This window comes from Crocodylus siamensis, chromosome 5 (genome assembly GCF_052110815.1).
Source record: "Crocodylus siamensis isolate JL-2025a chromosome 5, ASM5211081v1, whole genome shotgun sequence".
Taxonomy (NCBI): Eukaryota; Metazoa; Chordata; order Crocodylia; family Crocodylidae; genus Crocodylus; species Crocodylus siamensis.
Window position 1 is genome coordinate 153,740,927 of NC_143399.1, and position 20,510 is coordinate 153,761,436.

Here is a 20,510-nt window from a genome sequence, read left to right on the forward strand (position 1 = left end):
AACCACAAAGCTATTGCACTAAAAGGTAGGTGGGAGGGTCCTCCTCCCCCTCTCATTTCTTACCAACCCCAGGAAATGTATGTGCAAGGTGACTCTATTCTACCACAAGTAGAAATGAACTCCCAGCTGTCGTAAGTGCCAAAAAAACCCCTGCTGCTAAAAAGCTACATTAGTGACATATAGATATATGAAAGTAAAAGAGGATTTAGCTCTTGGGCTGTCTACATTGCTAGTTAGAGTCAACCTTAAGGTTGTCCTCAAGCCCATACCCATCAGACATCAACAGGGAAAACCACTGGCACCAGTTTAGCCCAACCACGGAACTCTGCTGAATTTCCAGGAATTATATCAACCCTGCCCACCTTATAGCCTGCTTCGTCCTGGGGTGCATTTTGCATTTACCTGTTCCCTGCAGGCTCAGAACACAGGAAGTCTGCTATCCCACAAATCATTTTTTCCTAAGTTCCTAACTATGGTTCATATGCACCTGACTTGTGTCTCAGCTGCCCAAAAATAGAGCTATGCACAGAAGGAGAGACAAACCATCTGCCCACTGATTCCTAGAAAGGCTCTGCTTGAGGAGCAAAACAAAATGCGGATACTTCAAGGTACAAAACAGATAGGGGAAGATGGCTTACACATCCTTTCCATTTGGACTCACCTCCATTTACAGATATCAGTGTGCTTGCGAGGGCTTGGCTTGTGTCATCACCCAATGTAATGTTTACACAGTAGGTTCCAGGCTCACTGAAGGCTCTTCTTATAGTCAGTAAGCATTCGTCAGTAATTTCAACAGACTCACACACCACATTCTGAGACACCTGGCATGTGGGGTCAGAAACTGTTGTGCAAGCATTTGTAGGAAGACTAGGAAGTGAGGAAATAGCAAGAGAATGCATTTTATCAGTAGATTCCTATTAGTTCAATTCATAGGACTTTCTAGTTTTGACTCCCTACTCTCACATGCCAGTTTTATCATGGTTCCATTTCACTGGAGTCCGTGATGTTCCATGGACATAAAACTTCTGTAACAAAGTACAGGCTCAGTCTTATTAGCCTTAATCTTCCATTAAATTAGCTGCTTGGCATATCATTCCCTATTTTCTGACTAAAGGAGTTTGTGTTCTTTCCACTTGGCTCCTGCAAGTGTACATCACCCCACAACTATGTTTAGCATTATCTATGCTTATACAGTATAAAATTACCAGTTGTTACACACATTTGTCAAAATCCAGAATTATCTTACCTAATCAGCTGATAGAATTCATTAAATTTAATGCAGTTCACCAACTGGAAAATGGAGATTCTTAGCTGCACTAGCACATGGAGTGGAAATGTCCTATCAGCTTGTTTGTTTTAGAAATAATTCCCAACTTTGCAGCTATGCTGCTTCTGTAAACTGCCTGGCAGCTTACAGAACCTTCAGGTCCATACACTTTCCAGGAGCTAGGAATAGTAATACAATACTCTTTCCAATCGAGGAATGATTTCAACAAGTGCTTATACAAATGTCAAAATAATATTTTTAGAAAGAGGGCTTCCTCCTGTTTTCAGCAGGCCACGTTTTGATGTACTGTAAGGGCTAAAACCGTCTTTTACTAGCGTAACTTGGGGTGGGAGATGAGTCCTGGGCACTAATTCATAGGGATTGCCATTCTGGCTCTGTCTGTTTGGGGAACTTGCGATGAGGCAGCAGCAGCCTGGACTAGCGCCAACACAGCAGCATCCCCTGCACACTGAGGTCAGTGTTTACTTTCCCTCTTCTTCCAACCCCATGCCACCTAGGGTGCCAACATTTCAAATTACACTTCTGCTATCTTCACCTAACAAACAGAGAATTGCTCTGCTCACCAGTAAGCTCTGTTATTTTACTTAGGCCTGTTATCTTAGTCTGAATCCCAAGAACCTGGTAACAGCTTCTCTTGACACTCTTTACAAATTAGGCTTGCATTCTCTTTGGTTTCTATCAGCAGATAGAAGCACACAGCAGTTACCAACTGTTGTTCATGCAGCTGCACATGTATCCATGTAGCATCTAGTATCTGGTTACTTTTCAAGAGAGGAGGTTTCCATTTATATACTTACCTCCCTTGGCAGGTAACAACGAAGTCAACCAGGGTGTTTGTCGCTTGGGCCACTGACATCAAGACACTGGTCATTTGAATAATATTTACCTCAAGGATGCCCTCTAAGGGAGGAAATAGGCCATCAAGTTTTCAGGGTACTCAAAGACTACAAAAATTTGAAGATTTCACATTTAAAAGCTGCTAAGGCAGGTGAACAGACAGCATTCAGCCCAGATCTTGTCTCTTTATAAACCTCTATCTTCCCAAAATTCCCATTGAGAGAGACAGTAGAAACTATAAAAGGGTTCCAGTGCATGTAATTTGCTTCCCATATTGAATTGTTGCCTTCTATGTTTTTTTTTTAATTTTTTTTTTTTACAATTTATCACTACCTTATTTTAGAATTTAGAGACTGTATAGACCATGGTGTAAAAACAAACAAACGAAAGAAACCAAGCTAAACTAAAAAGCAAACAAAACACCCAACCCCTTCAACCAACCACAGCCAGCTAACTACATCAAATTGTAAGAAGCTAGGCCCAACCATAAATAAAAAGTTTTTAGAGTTCCATTTTATGAAGTTCACACAATAGAAGCCTGCCAATGGGATAAACAAGATGGGATTTACATGACCAGTTTTCCTATTTCTCACTTATTTATGTACTTACCTAAAATGGAGATAACAGCTTTGTAGTGTCCATATCTATAAATATGGCAGCCTCCATCAGGAGTGTATTCCGTTACACTAGCACTGGTAGAAGAAGCCAGATTAGCAGATGGATTGGTAGTTCCTGTTGGGTTGAGTGTGAAAAAGTTATTATTAGTTACATCTAAACAGTATTTTGCAAAATACATGTTATGAAGGCAACGTCAAAAGAGATTTAGTTTTCTCATGCCACGGGGAAGGCAACTAAAATAATTAAAAAAATCTTTTTGCTCTGCAAATAAATATAATAGAAAATGAACAGTGATACAACTGCCCTTAAAGGATCATCTTCAAAACTTTAAGAAAAATCCCTTCCCTAGTATTCTCTAGAGCCATGCAAAAGAAGCAGTTTGGTGGGAAATTTGGAGCCCTTTTTAATCTCTTTCTTCATTTTCTTAATGTCTGAGAATATTAATCACAGATATTATATCCACCAGCAGATAATTTCACTCTTTGCAATCAGATCCAGTATGTGTCTATTGTGATACAGTACACAAAACCTGGGATTTTGCCAAGCGGGGTGCAGATGGTGTGGTGCATCATTACATACAATGCAACATGCATTCTTCTCTAGGTAAAAAGAAATGAGAAGCTTTACTAATAGTTTAGGAGTGTATGTCTATATTATTCATTTCAAGATTGAAAAAAATATAACATTACTGGAATTATACTAAAAACCCCCCAACAAACTAGGCAAAAAATAAGCAAAAAATGTGTTAGTTCTGTTGTCATTAAAATTAAATTTACACCTCTTTCAGATTAATTAAATCCAGCCTTCTTGACCATCTTGACAATGTATGCAATGTTTCACTGAAAGTCATTTCCACACCTGGGTTGATGTTTACCTGAGTTAGTTTTTCCAGACCTGAATTAATGTTTTTAGCTAGAGTCAAAAACAGTCTGCAGGACTGTGATAGAAACTACACAAAGAACAGCTACCAGACAGATAGCAGAAGAAAGACTGGCTTAATCAGCGGAACATCAAAATCATTAAAAATGAGAGAGGGCTCTTACCATCTGAAGAATCAAGAGTTTACAAGGAATCAGATAGATTATAATGAACCATAAAGTCAAGTGACTCTCTTGCTGCTGCCTGAATAGAAATATTGCTGCCACTTTCAGGCAGTTGGTTTTAAACTTTGGATGGGCCAGGAATCAAAGAGGGGTGCAAGTGCATCACTGCACCTCCCTGGATCCACCCCTGATAAGGTATATAAAGTTTAGTACTTACCTTACTTTGGTCTGTCTCTTGGTGTATATAATGTAGGCTTTTTAGTGTATGTTATATATACAATATACCCCATTTATGGCCTGTATCTTTGATACTCATTTGGGATATTTGTATATATGTCTGAAAAAGTTATGTTCATCCTGCATCAACCCAAATCATCGAACGACCTGTGCTTACTTCAGTGGGTGTTGAATCAAGCTGTAAGTTCAATACGGCTATGAAGGGTATGTTCTAAATCCATTTGCCTGATTTAAAAACTCTGTACAGGGAAACCTACAAGAAGCTCCGACAACAGTTAGTTAAGGATTCTATCTAGCAGCAAGTGGTCAGATACCTTTTGGGGACACAACACCTCCTACAACTTCTAGGGAAACCATAGGGCATCCAGACTAACAAAGTGTTGGCTGCTGTGCCAGAATAAAGACATTTTAAGTCTTCAGCATGCAAGGGTTTAATCTTGTTGTCATTTATGTTCTAACTAGGTTAGAAGCCCAACAGTTCTGCTTCTCCTAATGATTAGTGTAGCTATTCACTATTAGAGGATAATGAATTTGTATAGCTAGTCAACTTTGAATGGCACTTGTTTTTACTTGTGTACACATTCAAACAAACAGGTAGGCCAAAGTCATTGCTACCATCCCTTTATACTGTCCTGTGCAAAGTGGACATAAAGCTGCCTTCAACAACCTCTGGAGAATTCTTTCTAGTTAAGGGGCATTGTTTGTATGGTACAGAGTTGCCACTGAAGTGCTACTCTGATGTAGAAAACCATATTTGGACAGTGCACAACTGGCAGTCACCAATCTTGGGATACTCTGGGTGACAAAACAAAACATTAAGACCATGTGCCACCAAGGGCAGCTTGAGGTAGGCCTAAGAAGCAATGAGGTCAGCTACTATGGACAAAGATCCTGGATGCTGTTATCTATATATTTTGCCTATATTTCATAAAGAGTTGTTTTCCTTTATTTTCCACTTTCTGGGCATGCCTACATATGCTATTAGTGTGACACGAACTCCAGTGCAGTTCACGCTGGAGTTTATTGTTTATAGGTGTAGCATCTACACATGCACCTGGGACCACAGCAGATTGAACTGAGGGGGAGCACCCTGGCTGGCAGGTGCCCAGGGGGTCACCTTGATAGCCCAGAGCTGCACCAACCTGGCTCAGCATGCTGCAGAGGGGCTGGTGGGGGCATGAAGGTGCTACAGTGCAGGGTTAGCTGGTAGGCAGCCCCCACACTGAAGTATCCTGGTGCCCCATCCAGTCCTGTCAGCATGCACATGTGCTTTGTGGCCCACTAAATAATGTCACCATAGGATAGTACTTGTGCTGGGTGTTTATTAGTTCACTGTGGCCTAATAGGGCCACATGTGGAGACACTGAGGCTTTACTGTGAAGCTAATTAGTCAGCTACACAGTAACCATCTCTTGTAGACACACCCTGTGATAAATAACTTTTCCTTTTAAGAAAAAGGGGATTGGATGTGATCATTTAAAATGGAGCGTGGAACTGCACTGAACAGACAGACATTGAACTATTACTTTGACGAGAGGAGGCTTCAGGAGTGGAGGGTTATAAAAGTGACCAAAGAGTCCTTTCCTCAAATGTTGTGAGAATCTGGCCATAAAAAGTGTGTGTAAATATCAGTGGAAATTAATGATAATCAAACTGTAGTTATCAGAAAAAATAATGTACTAGGAAATTATTCTATAAATATACACAAGAGATACAAACTTACTAGCAGTATCATTTGTAGTAGTAGCTGGAGTTGGAGTTTTTGTCCCTGTAAAAGATCATTTTGATAAGTAGCAGATCCAAAAATATGACAGCATTGTAATTACTTTCTATTTGGAACAAGGGCTAAACTAAATCGTTTATTGCACTGTACAGTGCTGAATTAGGTAGCATGATTCGTACACTGGTTTTACTGGTTTCACACTAAAAACATCTTTATGTTAGTCACTTGTGGATAAGCAAGGGAAGGTGATATGTCAGACCTTTGGTGGATGTAAACAATTGCTTCAAATTCTTAAATTAATACTTTAATTCTTAAATCAATAAAACAATAAGGAGCCAGGAAAATTAGGAATTCAAATACTTTTTTTTTTAAATACACTTCTCATTAAGCCTACAGTGGATCTGGCTGAAAAAAATAAATAGAGGGGAAACCCATGAATATTTTGTTTTTTCCCCAAAAATAATTTGGTGAAAAAACATGTTAATATTTCAGAATTGTAAATATTATTGGCCAACTCCCAATTTGATTTATAGGTGTTTTATGCCTGTCAAAGTTGAAGTTAAAAAGCTTTTAAAATAGTAAACTTCTATGATAAAATAAATATTATATATAAATATCATAATGTAAATTGTTAATGAATATAGTGACAGTTTTTCTGGAATAAAGTACACATGAATTTAAAGATAAACAAAAATTCCATATTAACTCCACATGTGGTCCTTCTTATTCTACAAGAAAAGTACTTTTTTCCAAATGAAACTTAATAGCTAGCATGAGAATTTATTCATGGATTAAGCTAATCTAGAAAAAAGGCACTCATTCTGGAATAAGAGTGTTTGTAGGTGGAGCTAATCTGGAAGAGTTCATTGAGAACAACACTGTATGTAGACAAGACTTGAGTTTCTTTTTTTTTTTTTTTTTTACATTTTAAAGCAAAATATGAGACTAGGATAAATTAGAGTGGGATGAATTAGAATCATTCTTAATTCTTAATTAGAATAGGATATATTAGATTTGGAATCATTCTAATTTATCCTAAATCTAATTTATCCTATTAAGTTATTCCAAAATGAAAATATCTCAGAATAGGTATTCCCAAAAATCTCCATATAAACACTTATTCAGGCATAAAAGTGTCTGCACAAGGAGCCATTCTGGAGTTATTCTCTATCTAGACAAGTCTTAATACCTTTAATACTGCTCTGACTTTAAAGTAAAGTTAGATATAATAATGTCCACTTGAGGACTCCTTTACACTCTCCAAGTAGCAAAATTTGCCTTAGTATAAATAGAAATCAGGCTTTTTATCTGTAATTTAAGCCTATGTGCTTATCCTGTTATTGATTTGGACTCTTAAGTTTACAACTTTTTTTACAACAACGTTGTAGCTCCAACTTGGATCACAGTAATTTTGTTTAAGTTTTCTATTTGTAAAATTAAAAATACTGGTATATAAGTGTTGTTAGTATATTCTCCAATATACAGTTGTGTGAAAAACTCTTACCTGATGAAGTGGGATATGGTGGAGTAGGTGTTGTTGGCTTACAAGGTACAGGTTTTATAGCTTGAACAGTTAAATTAAGAGTAAAGTTTCCCTCCAGCGTATATGTGTGAGTTATAATAGGGCTGTTTGATACAAATAAGCCACTGCCATCTCCATAATTCCACTTGTAGGTGATAGCAGAATTATTAAGGTAGTGGCTAGGATCATGGATTTTGACATCAAATATAATAGGTGAGTCTTTGATGAAGATGAAGTCTGAGATATTGCGGTCATTCTTCTGGGAAAGGTTCACAAATAATGGAATTTGGTCTGCAGGAAAAAATTAAAGCAAGTGAAAAACCGGCTCAACTACTCTCAGACTACAAAGCTTGAAGTGTGACACACAACCTTGTATCATATTAAGGTTCCATTTTTAATTTTTGAATCTGCACTTCTTTAACTCACTTTTTCTGTTCTGAATGGAGATGTCAATAAATACTGTGAAATGTGCAGCCAGAATCATGTGCATCTTTTAAAGGTTTCCATTGTTTATTAGAAATATTTCAGACAAGGAACAGGATATAAACAATTAGCTTAAACTTTATTTTGAATGAATCCAGTCTAGGATAGTATGAGTTAAGAGTCTACAGTATCAGATTGCTCAGACTAGCTGTTGTAGCACAGATTAAAAGGTCTGCATTTTTGCTTTATGTTATTCTGGATAAATAGTTTGTTACTGGCATCATACATTACCATCCCTCTTCCTATGTTTTCACTGTTAATAGCCATTGTTGTGGGCCCATTTGCACATTTTCTTAACAAATATATTGTCAGAACTTCATTCCAGACAGTATGAAGCCTAGCTCTTTCTTGATTTTAATGCTTGCTAAGCAGCAAAGTTGTAATTTAGGACTCATTTCTACAAAGTATTGTGTTTATGCTGCAGGATATTCAACTGACTCCACTGAGACTAAGGGCACTCAGAACCTTTTGGACAGAACTCAAATATCTTCCAGAACTGCATCAACTTTTAAGTCCAGAGATATTTTTTGAGTACTAAGGGTGTGTGTATGTGCGTGGGCGGGAGAGAACCCCAACCCACACCTTGAGCTAATTCCCATTTCACTTCTACATGCCTCTACGGTCCTTATGCAGCTGTAGAATTATAATTTTTGGCACTTACACATGGTTTGGATTTCAGGTAGCAATGTTTGCCCTGAGTTTCCCTTCTGTGTATGCTCAGTAGGCTACAGTATGGCTGTGTAGGCTTCAGGACAGAACAAAATCACCTGGATGCATGTCTAACTCAAGGTAAGTCTTGAAAATGTAGTTGCAGAAACACCAGGACTAGCAACTATTTGACACAGTGGTAAGATGACTCTCCCACCTTTTAGCCCAATAGCCTAATAGTTAGGGCACTTTCCCAGGGAGCAGGGAACATGTCATAGGCTGCCCTCTCACCCAGAGAGAGTTTGGACTTGCATCTTCTGCTTCCAAGCCAGGTGTCCCCAGTACAGTGGGCTAAGCATTGCTCAAAACACTCTAGTTGTCTTCCTGAAACTAGTCTATTGGACCACTAAGAAGGAAAGTTTTGTGGGATCTGAAAAGGTAGAGCAAGCCCAAGGAAGGTTAGCTCAATAGGATGGTAGCTGTTGCCCTGGAATGGGTGGGGGCCCTGGTGTCTGGCAGCACACTCACCTGTTACAACATAAGGAGCACTTGCTGTTGCAACTGGAACGTATGTCCAATGGCCTCTTCTGTAAACAAGCACTTCCATCAGATGTTTGCCAAGGGCAATATTAGTCGTGTTGATGGAAACAGTTGCTGAAGAGCCTGCAGTTTTTTGGTAATACTGGCCTACACAGAGACACAAATGTATAGCAGACATTTTCTTGTGACCAGTTAGAAGAAACTTTTAAATTTACTTTCTATGGAATTTTGTATTGTCTAAATCAAAGCAGAAAGTTTATTCTTATTCTCCATTTGTCAAACATACACCTTTCTAACATTTAACAGCATTTCATATCAGTCTTCTGCTCATTGCATTTCATTGTATTTCAAGCTTCTAAAGGCATTAGAATAATGCCTCAGCTTATACTGGCCTGATAAAAAGCATGAATTAAGGTGTCTTCATTTCCCCAGTGTCACTGAATGATGTTAATAAATAATAAAAATACTAATAATGTTGCCAACCTAAGTCAGGATCTTCACATTTACCGAGTAGACAATAGCAAGGATGTCTTGAATCAAAGTGTCTTGAATCATTGCACATCCAGAGGATGGAAAGGTTAGAATCATGGAATCACAGAGCTGAAAGAGACCTCAAAGGCCATCCAGTCCAATGCTTTCTCCATAAATGCATGCTGCATTATTCCTAAATCATCCCAGACAAATATTTAAACAGCTTCTTCTTGGAAACTTCCAGTGAAGGAGATTTGACAACTCCCTTAGGCAAGATTTCCTATAAATGTTGCTATACAGTACCATTAAGAAAGGATTTTTTTGCCCAGAAGTTGTATTTCTGTGCATCTACAGTCTTAAAGAATCTATCACGAAAATATCTGACTTCTAAAACCTGGAGAAGTTAGTAGAACATCTGCTCTTCCCTCAGAGCAGCTCTGAATCCCTTTGCCACTCTTTCACTCAATTCTTCTTATGGAATTCTAATGTAAGGCATTACAGAAACGAGTTAGGAAACAAGACCAAGACATGTTTCATGGTACCAACCAAGTGTGTGAAACAAATAGACAAAGTTCCTTCTCCTCCAGCCAGGATGATGAGGGAAAGGTCTCCCATCTGGGAACACATGGTGGGTATTGTTGCTTGTACAGTTTTCCCAACCACAGTCATCAATCCATTTAGTCCAGTTGTAAACATAATGGTCAAGAAAGTCTGTAGAATCTAGGTGTAGAAATTGTTACAGATCAGATTGATATGTTTTTTATATAAACAGTTAAACTTTTTTCCTTTATTTTCCTGTTGCTAAATTCATAGTCCAAATATGAACAGATTTACATTTACTCATATCTGTTGATTAATTCATCATTACAACAGTTCTGTGAAGGCTATGAGGGCAATATAATTGTCTTCACTTAGAGTGGGGCAATACTGCAGATTTCTGCATGGCTTGTCCATGGTCACACAGTAAATGGCACAGCCAGGAACAAAATGTGGATGGAGGGAGGTCAAAAGTTAGATCCTGCAGGGAACTGTGTTGAGTCTGGTTTAGTTCAACATTTTCATCAATGACCTGGAAATGCAGTGTGCAGTGAAATCTCCAAGTTTGTAGAGGATACTAAATTATTCCAGGTAGTCAAATCCCAAACTGACAATGAGGAGCTGCAAAAAGATCTTCCAAAGCTAAGTGAATAGGCAAAAAAGTGGCAGACAAATTTCAATGTCAACAAGTGCAAAGTAATTCACATAGGGAAAAATAACCTTAATTATACATACACAATGCTGGGTTCTAAACTACCCGTTACAAGTCAGGGAAAAGACTTTGGAGTCACTGTAGATAAGGGATTCTCAACCTTTTTCCAACTCAAGGCACCCCTCTATAACTTTTCAGAATTTACTGGCATTCCACTTAATGATTATTTTTTTTCTTACAGGGTGCATCTACATGTGCAATTAATACAAAGCAATAAACTCTGCTCCAGAGTTTATTGCTCCAGAGTTTATTGCTTTAGGGTGCACCATTTGACTGTGCACTTGGCGGCAATAAACTCCAGAGTTTATTGCCATTTGAATGTGTGCCCAGGAGTGTAGCATGTTGAGCTGGTTTAGAGCAGCCCCAGCTGGCCGGGGGGCCCAGGGAGGTCAACCTGTCAACTCAGTGCTGTTCTTCCTGGCTCAACATGCTGTGGAGATGCTGGCTGGGGCAAAAGGATGCTTCAGTGTGGCTCTACCCAAAAAGCAGCACCCATACTGAAGCACCCTTGTGCCCCAGCCAGCCACCACAGCATCTACACGTGTGTTGCTGCAGAGTGTTTTACTCGGCAGAAGGATAGTACTTGTGTTTACTATTTGCAGAGACTAATCCTGATTGCAGTATGGTTAGTGTGTAAGTACTATCCTGCTGTGGAATAAATTAGTTTACTGCAGCCTAATGGGGGTACACATGTAGATGCTGAGACATTTACTGCACAGCTAATTAGTCTTCTTGTAAATGCGCCCACACACCTTAACTTCTTGTGCTCCATGGCACCATTAGAAGGATCTAATAGGGTGGTAAGGCAGTCAGGGCACCTCTGAAAGCATGGCAGGGAATGGTGCACACTGAGTAGGGCTGGCAGGGGCTGCAAAGCAGGGCAGATTGGGGAGCTTGGGAGTGGGTCATTATACCCCTGAAGAAGGCACCTGTCCCTGCAGAAGGTAAAAAAGGCATGACAGCAAGCTGCTGGAACAGAGGCTGGTGCCAAGTGAGGGTGGCAGGACCCTGCCTTGCCCTTCCTTTCCATTGTCTGCCCTCTCCCTGCCTTTACCCAAATGGGTGAGCATGGTGCCTGCCACTCCCACTGCTCCTCCAGGGATTTGAATGTCAGTGACCAGCACCAACATTCCCCAGGGCTCCTCTGACCAGGTTTGGGAACATGAGATCAGGAGGGGAATGACCTATGCTGAAACAGCCTGGTCCTGTGTCTACCTGCTTACATGTGGCAGGGCACACTGCTCAGTTTGGGGTGGTTGGCAGAAGGGCTGCCAGGGAGCTAGGGGGCTGTGCTTTTCAGCTCAGCTTATTCAGCTGTTATTCCTGCGCTCCCAGAGCTGCTGGGTGGGGTCACAAGGAATGGTGTTAGGAAGCTGGGGCAGGCATAGGGTGCCTGACATGTGGAGGAGATAGATGTGGAGCTGCTTCTGTATCAGAAGAAACTTAAAAGGCTAGGACTCTAGTTTGGAAAGGAGAAGGCTGAGGGGATTTGATAGTGGTCTATAAAATCACGAGGGAAAAAATGACTAGGGAACTGTTATTTACCAAGTCCCAGGTTACTAGAACTAAAGGGCAGCTGCTGAAATTAGTAGGAGACAGGTTTAAAGCTAACAGAGAAAATACTTTTGCATGCAGTGTGTGGTTAACTTGTCATACTCATTGCCACAGGATGTTACAGAAGCAGATAGAAAAACTAGTTTCAAAAGACGGTAGACAAATTTATGAATGACAGATTTATTAATAGCTATTAAACAGAACAGTCAGGAGTGTATCCTCTAACATCTCTAAATTAGTTATGATGGGTGCCAGGGAAGGTATGACAGGGAATATAGATCACTCTAGATAACCCTATTTCTACGCTGTCCCACTAAAGCCTCAACTACTGCCACTATCAAACAGAGAATACTGGGCTAGATGGTGCATTGGTCTGATCCAGTATGACACTTAATTTTCCTGTATTTTTATACTTCAGTTTATACAAACTCATCCTGTGCATCAATTAGATATTATTGAAATTGTTTGGAATACTGTACATAAGCAAATAATATGGGTGAGATATGTAAAGATGTGTGAACCACTTGTTTATGGTGTATCATGAAAGGCTAAAGGCAGAAACTAATCCTGGTTGCAGTGTGGTTAGTGTGTAATACCTGTTAGCACTAGGAAATTATCAGGTCCAGAGCACTTACATTATCAAAGTGCTGAAATTATCCATTTAAACTACATTATTGCTTTCTGGTCTTTTAAAAAAAATATACGACTGGGTAACTGAACAGTATTTCCAATTTCACAATTTACTACATCCCAATTCCTCTGTTTTTTTCAAATTACAACTCCAGCTTTTTCCTGCTTGGTCTGTTCTCATTGAGATAAGAAATTTTAATCATTTTCAATAGTTTTGTTGGCTCAAATGAAAGATACTCTAATACTGTTGACCAAAGCCTCCTGTCTCATTGAAGTCTGTGGGGTTGCAGCCTCATTCTGGAGGCAGATCTTGGCATAATCGGAGTTATAGCTAATTGAAAAATGTAGCTTTTTTACTTTATCAGATAGATTATTTTGAAATAAGTGCCATGGAAACTATAATCATCATTAGAATTAAAACAACTTATTTCCTCATTGGTAAAGCACAACATTTGTAACTACAGAAAGTATTTAATGAGTTACAGTAAAGTGATAAAAAATAAGTTATGGTAATATAAGACTACTTTCTGATATCCCTTTAAATTAAAATTAGTCTGATCAAGAGAAAGATTTACCTTTTTAATATGGAAAATTCTCTCAATTTGCTGCAACTTCAAGATTCAGCTTATACTTTTTATTTTTAAAAATTCTGCTTGTTTTACCTTTGGAATATTAGGAAGGTAAGAGAATAAATAATAGTTTAGTGAGCTCAGAAATCCTGAGTGAAGAATGGATAAAGTGGGTTAGAAGGACCTCTGTGATGGATGTATCATGCCAATATTCAGTTCAGTGACTGGGCTGGGCTGAGCAGTAACAGGTTTTCTGAGTCATGTTCTAACAGCTTGAAGAATTCATTAGCAATATCATATGCAGGTGTGTTCTCAGTACATGAGTACTGTTGTGACTTACCATTCTTGCAGTTCCTGTCATATATTATGTTGCTATCATTATCTTCTTTCTGGCACCTGGGAAACTCTAGGATCACAGCAAAGGACACATTTGAGCCCACTAGAGCTGGGCTGTCAGTGGTCAATCTGGCTACCACTCTTCCTCCTGAAGAAATTAAAATTAGATGTCATTGATACAGCAGTCCCTTCTAAGAAGCCATATCCTAAGAGGTATTTAGATGCCTGAACTCCTATTAAAAATCAGTTTAACAAACTGAAATAAAATATATTTCAATGATAGTTTAGGAACTTAAATACCTCTTTGATCTGGCTTATTACTTTGATCTGTTTATAATTTGAATAAACAATGTTAAAAATTGATCACATCAAAACAATGCAAAAATCAGTGCTGAGAGATACCCAGAAGTAGTTCCACTATTGTAGCTCTATTGGCTCCAAGTAACTCTATACTTGCTAAGGGCAAGGTGAATCTCTATGACTTCTTATGATATGATCTATTTAATTGAAGTAATCCTTCTGAAAATAATCTTTCCCATGTCATTTAACCAACTGCAATGCCCTTAAAATCTAACAAGATTATCAAAGAGAGGAGACATTTTGTTTAAACAGTTTCAGAGAGACCCGTTGACTTAATTTAAGTGCCTTCTACACTAATAGAAGCAGTGGTCTTGATATTACTCTTTTAAAATTATTTGATGTATATGCCACCATTCCCAGAAAGGGCTCAGGGCAATATACAGTATAAGACAAAATAACTTATAAAAACTGAACAACAATAGTAAAATATGAACTCTGAGGCTAAGCCAGTGATTCTCAATCTTTTTAGACTTAAGGTATCACTCAGAATAGGGCAGCTCTCAGTTTTCACTCATTTTTTGACTCTGGAAACACATCAGAACAATTTTTCTGTTGCCAAGAACTCAGAATGACCACGAAAGGTTAGAATGTGTTTAATGTTATGGAACCCTGTTTAAATCTTTTAATTTCCTTTTGAATCACGTTTGCAAACTAACAGTGCTAACAGTGGATGGCACCCCACAACACCGTTCACAGGGTCTTAAGGAACTCCAGGGTGCCATGGTACCTTGACTGAGAATCACCGGGTAAAGCAATAGTTAAGCACTGTACTGTAACGCTGCTTCAGACAATGCATGGCAATCTGGTCCCAACTGTTTACTGCTTTGGGATATATACATTCTGAAAGGCACTGTCCATAGCACTATGTTCTATTTGGGGTTTTTTAGGGTACATTTCCCAGAACATTAGTATTCCACATCTAGATCTACCTCTCCAGCAGTCATTCCATCTGGGATCTCCTTCTTCCCAAGATGGATAAAGTTTTTCATTCCAGTTGTTTTGATCAGGAGACCAGCCATGCAGCTTCTTATGGTACCTGACATGTGAAGAAGTTTTTCCATGGCTCAGCACATCTCGAAACTCTGGACAGAAAAGTGAACAAAATATGAATGTTTTCTTTGCCTTCATTTTAAAATATTCATGCACTGAATGCCAAAACCTTCACTGACATGAATGTAGAGAACTTTATCATTGTAAATGAAGCTTGTGTCTTCCAGTCTGTCAATAATAAACTCTTCTGAGACTTTCCTTTCTTTAGGGTATGTGCAAATTATATGAATATCAAAAGGCACTTGAAGAAATAGTAGCATATGGGCTAAACTTTAGCCCTTTGGGAGTTCATGTATTCCTTCTCAAAACTACTTGAAAAATCTTCTCAGTGGATTGTAAACCAAAAGTTACATTGCAAAAGCTGATCTGAAAAATGTGAAATGATACTGTGAACTCTTAGCCCTGATCAAAGAATTCAAACAGCTGAACCCTATCCCTCTTAATATCAAAATGACTCTATATAAGCAGTTCATTGTGGAATCAGAACTTACTAATGGGGAAACACATCAGGTACAAAGGACATTCAGCAGAAAAAGTCCAGTATTTCTTATTATGAACATAAATGTGATACATACACTTCTCTCTGCTATTTTTAGAAAGGGCTAAAACACACTCGCTCTTTCCTCTCCACTAAAGCTTGAAGGGGGTGGCGGGGAGATGCTTGCATCCCACAGTTTTAAAATTGACATTTTTTTTTAGTTGCTGTTTTGTATTCTAATATTATAAAAGCCTACATCTGTCTATCTTTCTGTCCATAATGCTTTATTCATGCTCTGACTGGCTGACAAAAAGCCAATCCAAATGTGAACAAGCATTCAAACAGGAGCTGGTGGTGAAATGGAGCACTGCCATGATGGTAGTGACACAGGGGATGGAGAGGGGAGGGCGAGGCCTAACTTTAACCCTAACCCTAACCCCCGCCCTGCTCCCTGGAGGCGTGGGCAACAGAGTGGACAGAACAGGAGGGGCAAGGTCTTGCCCCCCTTGCCCTGCTCTCTGCAGGTGTCAGTGATGGAGTGGAGGGGGGGGATGAGGCCATTGGAGCTGGCCTTGCCCCCCCCCCCCACTCCTTGCAGGTGACAGCAGTGTCGGTGCAGGGGGTCGAAGCCACAGCTCTGGCCTTGGCCCGCCCCCTCCCCCCTTCCATCATTGCTACCTGCAGGGCTCAATGTGGGATGACCCGGTGGCAGTGGGAGCAGGAGCGGGCCTGATGCAGGTCAGGGGAATAGTGGGCACGCTGCGGGTCAGGGGAGTGGTGGGGGGAGGGGAGGAGTGGCCCTGGGTCCCACATGGTGGGGGAGAAGGACTGAGCCGGAGCCATGGGAGAATCTGGCTTGCCACGGTGCGGGGAGCAGTGGGCCTGGGCTGACCCAGAGGCAGCGGGGGACCGGAAGGAGTGGGCTTCGAGCTGACGGAGGGGGGTAGGAGAAGGTGGGGGAGGAGTAGGCCCAGGCTCAGGGGGGAGGAGGCTTGCTCCTCTCTTCCCCCAGCCACTGCTGTGTTGGGCAGGGCCTGCTGCTCCCCACCACCACTGCAGTGGGCCAGCTTCTTCTCCAGCTTGGGCTCAGGCCTCCTCCCCCCCTCGGGCCCAGCCCCACTCCTTCCCCCCACATCAGCTCTGAGCCTGCTCCTCCTGTTCCCCCCCCATTGCCGGGTTGGCCCGGGCCCACTGCTTCCCCTGCTATGGCAGGCCAGTTTCTCCCCACCCTTGGGCCCAGGCCCATACCTCCCCTCCTCCCCTCTGCCACTGTAGCAGGGAGGGGGGAGAGTGGGCCCAGACCCAAGCAGCAGGAGTTAAAGGGCAAGCAGGTCTGGATGGTGGCGTGGGGAAGGCATGGGGCTCTGTCCCCATACTCTTCTCCCCTACCCCCTGTCATTCCTGATGGGGAATTGGCTAGTTTTCTAATAAAGATGAATTAAGAAAGTTTTACAGGCATTTTTACCATCCTGAAGAAGGCAGGACAGGGACTTTAGAGACTAACTGGTTCAGAGAGATAGCTAACCACCTCTCTCTACTGTATTGAAGGAATTATACATGCAGCTGGACATAACAATGGAATTATGGGGTTGGTTTACTTTATGAAAAAAGTGGATCTGTTCATGCTTGGAATGCTTACGTAGCTATGACCAGAGTGACAATAAGCTAAATTCATTCTAAATATAACTGTTCTGAGTTCAACAGGGCTAAAGTACAGAAAGTCAAAAAGCCCAAGACTGAATCAATTCAATCTTTGCAGGTTAGTTTAAGCTGCGTAGATTCAACCAATAAGCAAGTGAACAGACATTCCCTTTTGATTCTGGAAATGCAGCCACATGCCTGCAGTGGTTCAGACCAGAAGCCAGGGTGCACTAAAGCACACCTCCCTGCTTGGCTGAAGCAGACAGCTTGGGCCAAGGCTAGTGCACCCGCCTTGTGAAAAGGGATTTGTGGGGGGATGCAAAGCATCATGGGATGTTAGGGGACTGTGAGTTAACTTGACTTTGGAGGGGATCTGGGACAGAAGTTCAATAAATTAATTTAACCTAAAACAGTTAAGTCTGATACTACATCCATCAAGGTTTACCTTAAACTGGTTTCAACCATTTTAAAACCAATTTATGTACACTGAACTTCTGGCATTTTACAGAGTTCAACCAGTTTGTGATCACTTCTACTGGTTTGTGTGTAATTTCTGTTCCTTGCCTGAAAGTACTGTACACCCATGACACCCAAAATGAGTACACAGCTGCAAAGTGCTTTAAAAGGTCCCTATCTCATGACACTCTGAACATTCATTACATGGAGGTTTAGATGAAGGCGCTCCTAAGCAGAGCACCTTTGCCAACTTGTGCTTGTACATGCCAGGAGCAGGGCTGGGCTGACACACTTTTCAAATAGTTCTGAGAAGAACTGCATGAGCTACCAAAGGGCTAAAGTCTTGGACCATATACTGCTATTTCTTCAAATGCTATATTCAGAACGGGAGGCAGGGTATGGGGAAAGGAGTGGAGGGAACTCATTCTGGGTGATGCCCAGCTGGCGCTGGAGGCTGGGGTGGGTAGATTGAAGCCCGCTGAGGTAGAGGGCTCCAATCCGCACCCGCCAGCACAGGCAGGAGAAACCCCGGAATGAACCTCCTTCCCCTCCCTCTCCAGCTAATGTCTGGTGGGTCAGGAGGATCAGTCTAACTCATGGCACTTTATGTGAAGTGCCATGAGTTAGACCAGGGAGCTGCACTTCTGTCTGTACCTTTTATGTGTAATTTTTGTCACATTACCCCAAGAATAATGTTGCCCTTTCACTTGTGGGCTGATGGTACGTAAAAAAGTGGTTGAAGTGGTCATTAAGACAGCTAGTGTTTTTGGAAAAGGATTTAATTCATAAGCAATTTATAATGATAAAGTCAAATTATTTCTGTTTCAAAAGCTATACACACACATATATCTTCTCCCCTTGGAACACCTGCTTTTTTTAAATGATCAAGGTGAATGCAGCTTATAAACACTGTCTTTTCATATTCTTCCTGCTGAGAAAGTTCAATTCTTCCATGGGGTCTTCAAGAACCATTGGCAATCTTTCAACTCGGAAGGTCATATGCAGCATGAGGCCAAATGAAATAATGTAATTAATAACCTGTAGAAACATGTCAAATAATGCATGATGGTGTAATATTAAATTTCTTGGTGATATCAGGAAAACCTGCCATCAAAAGCCTAGAGGTTTTCCTGAACTTTATATAGGCTCAAAAACAACCTATGAACCACCTGGTTATTGGGTGCACAGCTCTATCATGAATGAGGCAGACATTTTGTGACAAATAGCATAGGGGTCATGATTCCCAAGGATTTAAGCTTTTTAATTTAAAAGTTAGACACTGATTTTTCAGGGTTTTGCATATGGACAAAACCTATAAAGCTTGAAATTAAAAAAATTCTGATTTTGTCAAAATTAAATATTTCTAGCAACATTTTTAATTCACCAAAAATTTTCAGCGTTAAACTTGAATGTTTTTCAATATACTTAAATTGTCAGTAAACCAGTACTATCTATCTATTTGTTCAACTTTAGTAATAAATGTGATCATTAAAAAAATCTAACAAACTAGACAAGTTCTTAAGGCAATTCTTTCCTCCCTGACCCCTAACACATACTTTGTTTATTTCAATCAAATATAAGAAGTTTCACAAGCTTAGGATTATACAACAAAGGCATTTTCAGGCCAACAGTTACTTTCAGCACTAGCTCCTCTAATACGTGGAGAGAAACTGGAGTAACTACAGCTCAGGGAAAAACTTAGAGAAATGTTTTCCTCATTTGCTGTTAAAAGTCTTCATGAGCAAGTGACCATGAAGCATCATGCAAAGCAGTAGTTTAATAATACAATCCATGAGAGTGATTACTATTAATAGTGATAAATTTTTGTGATTTTGGAAGAGGAGAAATGTCTATCTTTGCACATTGCTCCCCATTCAGTTGGACTCCTGTCCCTGAGCTGCTGTGCTATTTCTGCTGGAGAAATGAAAAAGTGACAGCTCTTTCAATATGTTGCTCATGGAAACAAGAAGAGGTCAATGGAGTCTCGGTTCCCTCTCCTAAACTCTTTCTGTGTGAGGAGGTCAACAACAGATCAGTCCCCATCAACCCCAGGCCTTGGTGAATTGCTCCTAAAGAAGATTGGGTGGGGGAAGTAGGTAGCTCTTCCACCTCAAATCATATTTGCAGCCACAGAGGCAGGTAACCCTCAACTAGACTGGCCTCTAGGTAGCTACAGCCTGAAAATACTCAAAGGTCCACCTGAATCTGCAAAAGCCTACAGTTAAGAATAGCAGCAACAAAAAACAACATAGCTTTGACTGCAGTAAATTAAACATCTCAGGTCAGGTGAGAGAAAAGCAGTGAAACACTCACGTTTGGCGGTGGTATATAGAACCCCTTCATTCAGGAGGAAGAATCCAAGGAAGACCAGGAAGCACAAACCTTTCATGGTGTTAGTGAGCATGTGTGTTGCACATGCAGGTGAACAGATTCTGTTCTAGCACAGGTTAACTTTAATGCTCCTCCAGCCTCTTCAGAGAAGCAAGAATAATATTTCACTGTTCCCCTTCTCCTCCTCCTCCCTGATTAAATGAAGGGCTGCAGGGCTCATCATGTGATGGCATTAAGCAGAGAGGCATGATTTTGTGTTCTGTTCAACTTTTCAGCTCATGTGCTTCTGACTCAATCTTTTAAGCATGCACTGGCATTTCTAAGAGTGCCTCCTGGAGTCATGCCATTTACCCCTCAGGTATGTCTGTACCAATTTTGCATTGTTTTTAGGTTTTGTAATTATTTAGTTTCAAGTTAAAGCCATATTCTGCCAGTAAAGACATGCT

At 40.5% G+C, this 20,510-nt stretch overlaps 1 protein-coding gene across 1 annotated transcript in view; it reads right to left on the minus strand.

The window, feature by feature from the left end:
• The window catches only part of GPNMB (glycoprotein nmb), a 29,006-nt gene extending 8,780 nt beyond the window's left edge, over window positions 1-20,226 (minus strand). The window contains exons 1-10 of the mRNA XM_090046772.1: window positions 20,047-20,226; window positions 15,038-15,190; window positions 13,753-13,896; window positions 9,957-10,130; window positions 8,928-9,086; window positions 7,251-7,559; window positions 5,747-5,791; window positions 2,735-2,857; window positions 2,086-2,188; window positions 662-867 (exon numbers count right to left, since the gene is read on the minus strand). Of these exons, the coding sequence (XP_089902898.1) occupies window positions 662-867; window positions 2,086-2,188; window positions 2,735-2,857; window positions 5,747-5,791; window positions 7,251-7,559; window positions 8,928-9,086; window positions 9,957-10,130; window positions 13,753-13,896; window positions 15,038-15,190; window positions 20,047-20,137 (1,507 nt within the window). The 5' untranslated portion in view covers window positions 20,138-20,226. The remainder of the gene's footprint in view (window positions 1-661; window positions 868-2,085; window positions 2,189-2,734; window positions 2,858-5,746; window positions 5,792-7,250; window positions 7,560-8,927; window positions 9,087-9,956; window positions 10,131-13,752; window positions 13,897-15,037; window positions 15,191-20,046) is intronic.
• Between the last annotated feature and the right edge of the window lie 284 nt (window positions 20,227-20,510).